At 27.5% G+C, this 8,732-nt stretch overlaps 2 protein-coding genes across 2 annotated transcripts in view; both read right to left on the reverse strand.

The window, feature by feature from the left end:
• Positions 1 to 1,578, reverse strand: part of LOC106690651 (uncharacterized) — an 8,238-nt gene extending 6,660 nt beyond the window's left edge. The window contains exon 1 of the mRNA XM_067050810.1: positions 1,560 to 1,578. The gene's annotated coding sequence lies outside the window, so the exon portion shown is untranslated. The remainder of the gene's footprint in view (positions 1 to 1,559) is intronic.
• A 23-nt stretch (positions 1,579 to 1,601) lies between these two features.
• Positions 1,602 to 7,366, reverse strand: LOC106690650 (lysophospholipase-like protein 1). The gene is made up of 5 exons (XM_014436156.3): positions 7,080 to 7,366; positions 6,893 to 7,014; positions 4,510 to 4,654; positions 3,495 to 3,610; positions 1,602 to 1,859 (listed from the first exon to the last, which is right to left on the reverse strand). Exons 1-5 carry the CDS (start codon positions 7,153 to 7,155, stop codon positions 1,641 to 1,643), a joined length of 678 nt encoding a protein of 225 aa, XP_014291642.1. The 5' UTR covers positions 7,156 to 7,366; the 3' UTR covers positions 1,602 to 1,640.
• Between the last annotated feature and the right edge of the window lie 1,366 nt (positions 7,367 to 8,732).

Raw genomic sequence — 8,732 nt, forward strand, 5'->3', positions numbered from 1 at the left:
TTATTAATTTACAGCTCAAGAGAACCTTATTATTCTAGTCAGATTAACTATAAAACGATTTTCTTTCCTTATTAAAAAAATACCATATAAAATAAATGCTTCTGATCTATTTTCAGGTTACAGAGTCTAAGTATTATAATTTAGTTCTTCTAAAGTATAATAAATATTTATAAGTCATTAGAAGTAATAGCAACTGCTGCCGAAAATTGTACTGTATTATAAGCTAACCTTTAACAAAGGGAGAAAGGAATAAATGTGCAGGGACAGAAATTTTCCCTTTTGAACGGTGGTTAATTTCGTAACCTACCTCAAGTCTTCCATAGTCGAGACGGCCAGTACACTCTCGTCTCGAAAAAATGGACTTCCGCCATTTTGGGGAAGCTGAGGAAACAATTACCAAACTTTTTAATTAATGAAAATTAAGTTAATGATTAAGCACACATAAACAATACAATTGACAAAATAAAACAATGAATTTATTTTTTGAAAAATAAATGTTATTTTCTATAGAGGCAACCATTAAAGACGAGTCAAGTTGACGGCTTAGTCAAGTACCTTTCGAGCAGAAAATACGTCATCCGCATCTGAGTCTCAATGTGATACAAAAAATTAAGTAGATTGAAGATACATCTATTTTAGTACTAATTTTCGTCTTTTTGGTTTTATTTTCAATTCATTTTTTTATTAATGTCCCTAACTGGAGCCTAAATTTCATGATTTGAGATCCTACTGTTCAAGACAGTTGTTTCCAACTCATTGAAGTCTAAAGACTCTAAACTAGAACCATTTGCTTACACCCTCACCACTGGCTTGGGGCAAAGAGGAGTTCCCCATGGAGAATAGCTGAAAATTAGGTTGCTTAAGTTTGTTTTAAGCCACTTTCTGGGTGAATTTGCTGGTTAAAAACTTTCAGCTGGCACACAAACATATGGAAAGATGAATGAAATAGTAACATATTAACATAAATGAGTAACATAAATGAAATAGTGAAACAATAAATTTTAACAAAAATATTTGCTGCAGGAACCTCCCAGGGCCCATTCCAAGTCTGCCAGCCAACCTATGGTCCTTAGGGCAACCAGAAGAACAAACCAAAATGTAACACTAAGATTTATTGTTCATGTAGCATTATTATTTTCCTATTCTTCTAAAATCAAACGGCTTAACGGATTTGGAACTAACAACTTAAACTAATGTGACTACTGAAATTAAGATTTTTGTCTATTTAGTCATAGAAATTTCCAAAACTTTTTGCAACGATGTAACCCTAAAGAATATTCCTTAGTAATTTTTATGACAGACTTGATCTCAAATAATACATATTTTACAGAAGAAATAGAAAAATGACGTATACCAATACTTTTTGTATTCAATCATTGAAGGTGAAATACATTCTATCTGTTAATGAATAATGAACTTTTTATTAACTTTTCCTAAAAGAGTAATATCAGTATATAATAATTTATCAACCAATGGCTTTTAAATTGTATTTATACAACTTGTAAACTATTAAATTTATTAACAAATAAAATTGTGGCTCCTTTAAAATTAAGACATACCAATAAAAAGAGAAACATATCCAGGTCAATTAAACATGGTAATATTGTTTCAAGTTATTTATTCAATTAAATAATAAAAAATCAAATTTGAGGAAGAATATCTTCCAACCAATTGTAGATAATTTTAATTTCTTCAAGAATTAATTCATGTGATGCCTCAGCAATTTCATGAAACTTTCCTTTCACACCAACAGCTTCCAGCCGATCAAAAGCTATTTTACCCCATTCAAATGGAATCATTCCATCCTTTGAAGAATGAATCATAAGAAGCGGTGGTTTTCTCTCTAAGTCTTCAGCTGCCTGGAATTAAAACAGAAGATTAACAGAAATTATAAAAATACTGAAAAACTTCTCAATAATCTAAAGATACCTTCATAATAGATTATTACTAATTACTGAGGAACCCGTTTCAATCGTAGTCTATTCTGATAGGACTTAGTATCATGAAGACCTCCAAACAGTTTTAGCTTTTTAATAAAATAGAAAAATTTACTTTTTGAAATAATAGAAGCTTAAAAAACTACAAAAATACCTTCTCCTTTATTCATAAAGCCAAAAATCAAATTCAAAGAGAATAATCAGACTTGTAATTTAAAAATAATACAGGATTATTATTATTATTTAAAAAACAAATTTATTGTTTTTAAGATTTCATCACTTCATTTTCCAGATATTACATAATATGCTATGTTTTGTGGATTATTAAAATTCATACAATGATAAAAAGGTTTACAATCTTCCATTAATAAAGTTTAACAATATTCTAGAAAAAAGTTTAACTATCATTAAAAATTAAATACAATTATTGCACTAATTTATTTTGGGAATTTTTTTTTTTTAATGACCTTGCTTAAACATCCACAATTTATGATTGATATTTCTCAAATTATGACCAAACTCAAAAATTTTCAATCTCAAAATATTGCACCACAATGCTTGATAAAGAAGCTCTTTCATTATTGGTCTCATTTTCAACTGATGTTATAAGCAAGGCCCAGGTTTTTATATGTCATGATATGATAAAATCTGGAAGACATCTCATGTTATTTTATAGCAGGATGATCCATATGATTTGTGTTACCCACGGATCCAGTTGGATTTCAGAAAAAGTTCTGCCCCAATTCCAGTGTCAATAAATTTATTAATTTTGGGAAATAGGTGTTTTTGAAAGCGCCTTAGATGATAACCAAACTATTAGCTGTTCTGATTTTTTATATATTTTGGTTTATGAAAAAAAAAATATAAATTTGAAATCATTTTCATTTTAGTATTAATCTCTTCTTCTACTACTTTCTTTATTAAAAATCTTTTGTAGGCATATTAGTATATTTTTGCTGTCTTATTATTTATTTGAAGATTTTTAGCTATATATAAAAAAACCCAAAATATGCAATAAAAATCTGTGAAAAATGCAGCTAAATATGCAATAAACAAAATACATATGTATTTATATGTATATATAAATTTAAAATCATAAAAATATTGTTTCTTACTTAATTATATATTTAAATTACTTAAGCAAGGACTCTTTTTTTTTCTTTTGTTGTTTTTTTATATCTATACAGAGTGTCACTGTTTCCTTTGAGTTTTTTTTTTTATACATAACTTATGTTAAGTATATGCATTTCAATTTTTAATTCATCTGATATTACGATAATGAATTTTATGCATTAAAGCCATGTATTTATATTTATTATGACAGGCAACACTATTTTTTTTAATTTTGTTTAACTACCCATAATTGGCTTTGGGCTGTTTAGTGGATGTAGCTGATAAGCAAATAAATATTGGTTTCCTGATATTTCAAAAAGAAATATATTATAGCAAATAACTTTCACACAGGGAAAACTGTACCTATCATACTAATTTCATTATTTGATAGTAATTTAAAATCCAATATGAAAACAATGTATCAGTGGCTGCATTATATCTTACTTTGTACACAGTGTGCTGTTCTGGTAAACAAGCTGATACTGCAACAACACCAGCAATCTCTGGATAAAATCGATAAGCTGAGTGAAGAGATATCATTCCACCTTGAGATTCACCACCTTGGATAATAAAACAAAACAAATAATATAATTTTTTTTTAAAGAATAAGTTCATGATTATACTAAGCTAGGGAACATAAGAAAATATATAAAAACATGCATTTGATGTAGTTGGGCACAATCCAAACTAACCCCTTGGGGTAATAATTATGAAATATAAAGTAGTAAGAAGAAGCACTGAGATAAAAAGAAAAGCTACTGACCAAAGGAGAAGTAAATATCAACCTTTTTCATTAAAAAAGTCCTGAGAACAAACCATTTTTCCTTCAAAACCCATCTGTAAATATATCTTTGTTATTATACTGTATAATATAAAATTATGATAAAGATGCATTTGCATTCTTTTCTGATAAAAATTTATAGTTGTAAATATAAAACACTGATTGTAATTTACAACTAATCAAAATTGTTAGATTGTTATCTCCATTACGATTAAACCTTAGATGTGTTGGATTATAGAATTTATTAAATATTTTTGTAAGAGATATTTACCACAGCCAATGATTAACATATTTTCTGAGTTTGATATTAATAATGAAATATGATTTCACTAAAAACAATTTTCAGTGTAGGAACCATCTAGCTCTGACTACATCTTAAGACAAACAGATTACTTCAAAAGAGCTTCAATTTTCTTAACATAACACCAAAAATTAACCCGTAATTCTTTTACAACCAATGCTCTTCCCTCTTCTTCTGATACATTCCCCTCATACAATATCCATTGAATAATTATAGGCTAGTGATATTGTAATGATTTTCAGTAGATATCCAAAAATACTTGAAACAGAAGCACATATTTCAACTGTTATCTAAAATAGTATGAAGCTCTCTAAAAACTGGAATTTTATAAATTTACTAAAAGCTATTCTATATAGAAAAATTAGTAAACAAATTACCAATAACAATGCGATCACGTTTTATTCCACACTTTTCTTGTTCAATTATAATATCCCTCAAAGATTCTGCTGCTTCATTTATTTCAGAAAGGGAAGTTTTCATCCTTCCATTCTCTTCTTCAGTATTGAACCAACAATTTGTGTCCTAAAATTGGCAGAGTAAATGAAAATTAATAGGACTCTAAAATCAATCAGTTAGTATATCTATATAGTAATTTTAGTTGCATTATATTATGAAAACTCATTAAATACTTGAATTTTGGTCCCCTTCACTAGTCAGGTTTGTGTAATTATATCAAACAATACAGTACTTTACCACCATTGAAAATTCAGTAAATAAAGATTTGTAACAGTATTTGTTAAAAAATCCACAATCATTTAATAACTAGTTTAAAGTGACTAATTACTAATTAGAAAAGATCCACTAGTGCTATGATTAAGTATTATATGTCAACCTTTCTCTGTAATAACTCTACTTTGTGTTACCAGTAATGACTATTGAAAAATTGAGATTTTTCATCAAATATTTTCTTTGCCAAGTTAATGAGGTACCCAGTTAGACAAAAAGTTTACTTGTAAGTTGCAGACTGCTAAATGAAGTAATGTTGGCCACCAGATTATGGAATTAGAAGACAAAAGTAAGCAGCCAAATACCAGACACAATATAGGTAGATCAAGTGGAAGATGTTTGGCCATTATACATTCATAGAACAGCAAATTAAAATTTAGTAAAGTATAACAGGAATTATTGTTCATAGTCGGTTATATATAAGTTGCAGACTGCTAAATGAAGTAATGTTGGCCACCAGATTATGGAATTAGAAGACAAAAGTAAGCAGCCAAATACCAGACACAATATAGGTAGATCAAGTGGAAGATGTTTGGCCATTATACATTCATAGAACAGCAAATTAAAATTTTGTAAAGTATAACAGGAATTATTGTTCATAGTCGGTTATACAAACACATAGAGATTACATACACACACAAAAACAGAAACAATTTTTAATTCAAATGCTATTAACATCAAGGTTCATTTCAGTAATAATAAATAAATACTCTTGAACTATTTTATAAATTAACTGAATATTTTTATAGCACCTGAATATATTTATAACACAAACTTCACACGTGATGTAAGTTAAGAAGAAAGGCTAATTAAAAATACCACTTACTATAAAAATATATAAAACGTCACTATCCAATTACATTGTGTTACTGGAAATAGACCATTTTCTTAAGTCGCAGATCAATATTATTAACTATGTAAACATATTGTCCTTCATTTTTTTTTTCAACTACAATTATCTTCACATCTGAAAAATCTTGTTTGCTAAGTATTTTATGATTAACAATATGATAATGTATTATTTTAATAGAATCAATTAATATTACCTCCGACATAATTATTAGATATTTAGGATTAAATCTGATTATTATGAAAAATTGATCAAATAAAAAATTATCTGCATAATTAATTTTTTCTTTAATAAAAATCAAATTTAAAACCAACAATTAAAGGAACAAAGTCTATCATGAAAATAAAATATGAAGATTGAACATTATCATATTTCTCAATGATTTATGGATATATATTACATGAACAAATTAAATCAATGTCTGGAAAAAAAATGTAGATTACATACTTAAAAAATATATATTTACCAACTATTTTCTTCAATCAATTGACCCAATAGTCTTAACATTAATGAATTCACGGATACAATACACAAGTATTACTCCAAATGGCAAGTGGGTTTGTTGGGTACTCACAATGTTCTATGGTTGGTTACAACCCGCATTATTATTATTACAACTGTAAATAGATCACTGCTGTCAACTTACGCCTCCTCAAAAGGGAAAGACTAACCACCAATGGAGCCTTTTAAGTTGAGGTCAGGAATAAATATGAACCAGTTTATGGTGACAAATCATAACCGATAATAATTGTGGACCATAAGTGAGTACATAGCCATCACTATGTTGGAGTGACAGTTGAGAACTGGTATCAATCCTCTTTTAAGCACAATGGAGACTTTTAAAGCTTTGTTTTTTTCATTATAAGTAAGTAAATAAAGCATTTATAAAGTCTTTATCTTACAATTACTTTTATGATTATTAAGTAAATAACTATCATTAAAATACACATCAATTCTAAGGAAGAGTAATGGCACAACTGTAAAATTTTGTGATATCGACTTTTTTGGGCTGGCAGACTAAAAATGCATTTACAAACATCTAGTAAATGTATTTTTGAACCCGACATATACAGTTAATTTCACAAAAATTACAGTTGCATTATTACACTTCCGGTCCAGTAATATAATCTGATAAAATTTAACAAGAAACATTTTATTAAATTCGAAAATAAAATTCTAATTACCTTGCCAAAAAGAGAAAAATGTTTGACTGGTGATGTTGGAAAAACAATTTTAATATGTTTAAAGCTAGCATTTTCCCCTAAAAGTTTAATAAATTTATTTTTCTCATATTGTCCACTCCTACCTGAAACACCATTAGTTAATTTCTTACAATGAATAAACAAAATATTATTAAACAATAAAGCTTACCAACACCATGTAGAAAAATTAAACAAGCTGAAGGTTCATTATTTAATTGGCTGATTTCTTCTAATGCTGCCACCATATTGATTAATTCAATTTAGAAATAACTATCTGATAGTTAATTCAGAAATGACAAGAAACAATGTGTTTAAAAATGGATCATCGATTTAAAAGTCATGTTCATGATGAACATTCAAAATGAATATTCAGTTATGTCATTTTTTATCATTTCTTGAAATATTTATACACTTTTTCTACTGTCTAGGAAAGGTCTAACCTTTGAGCCAACCAATTCAAACTGATAACATATCAGCAAGGTCAATAAAAATTTATGATATTACAAAATAACAATGAACATATCAAATAACTGCTCTAATTTATTATATATTGGTAATGTTAATCAAATTCTGTAACAGATTTTATCCTTATTACATTAAGGCATTAAAAATGAATTACCTCAATTTCAAACCACTGCTCTTAAATATCACTAACTCTAATCAGCACATAAAATAGATTTTAAATTTTCCAAATATATATTAAATGGACATTGTAATGATTTTTGAGAATGTTCACATTAAGGGAAAAAACAAAAAAAAAAAAAAATATTAAAATCACGATTCACATCACTGTAATTCTCTTAACTAAAATATCAAACCCTAATGTCATTGAAATCTCTTAACTGGCAACTCAACTATATAATTATTATAAAAACCATTTAAATAATATACTATAATGTTGTTGATCAGATAGAACTTTGGTTAAGATAAGGTTTATTTATTATATTAATAAAGTGAAAGCTGCCATCATATATATGGTGGTTTAAAAACAGAAATATATGATGGCAGCTTTCACTTTAAGTAATTTATACATAATGAAAAAAATCTACTTTACAACCTTGTGTCGGACCTAACACATTTTTGTTAAATCTAGTTACTATTTGACTATACTTAATAAACAGTCAGTAGTTTACAAGGAAAAATTATTCGTAAGGTCACTGTTAATAAAAACACATTAGCCAAACAAATAAATGAAGAACTAGGTAAAGCCTAACAAGAAATAATCCAGGCTGCTATTCTCTGCTCTGTCAGTTCAAACATCCTCATCTTAGAAAGCAATCATTCCTAAATATATATATAAAAAAAAAATCCTATCCCAGTCCTCCTCTCTTCCTTCAGAAGCTTACTTTATTTTCAATTGAATTATTAACTTTCAAATAATTTACAGTAGTTTATTTGAAATTTAAGATTTTTCATCCTAACATTTCTGTCAATATATTTAAAATAGTGTAAAAGTTAAATATTAAAATATTTAAAATAGTGTTTTGTGTGAGCATGTCAGATATCATTATTATGACATCAAATGTGATGTTCAATTCTACTTAGACTCGTGAAGCTCACTCACAACACAATTATTCCTATCTTATAACGTAATTAAACAGAAGATTTTCTACTAAATAATTCAAAAATACTATCCAAATTATAGTCTCAAAACATTTATTTCATTTACACGTCCAACGTTTCGGCCATCTTCAGGGACATCTTAATTTACTATGAGACATATCATTTAACCATTTTAAAAAAAACTCCATACAGGCTATTCTGCCCAGGTCAAAACATTTATATCTAATATGTCAAAAATACATTAAAAATCACAGTCAAA

This window comes from Halyomorpha halys, unplaced genomic scaffold (assembly GCF_000696795.3).
Source record: "Halyomorpha halys isolate HHAL.00 unplaced genomic scaffold, Hhal_1.1 Scaffold1794.1, whole genome shotgun sequence".
NCBI classification, from domain to species: domain Eukaryota; kingdom Metazoa; phylum Arthropoda; class Insecta; order Hemiptera; family Pentatomidae; genus Halyomorpha; species Halyomorpha halys.

Excerpts from the sequence above, each read along its gene's own strand:
- LOC106690650 (XM_014436156.3), bottom strand. The coding sequence starts at position 7,155 with ATGGTGGCAGCATTAGAAGAAATCAGCCAATTAAATAATGAACCTTCA. Across the intron at positions 7,015-7,079 it reads AATTTTTCTACATGGTGTTG|GTAGGAGTGGACAATATGAG; the intron begins GTAAGCTTTATT and ends ATGGTGTTTCAG. Across the intron at positions 1,860-3,494 it reads AACAGCACACTGTGTACAAA|GCAGCTGAAGACTTAGAGAG; the intron begins GTAAGATATAAT and ends TTTTAATTCCAG.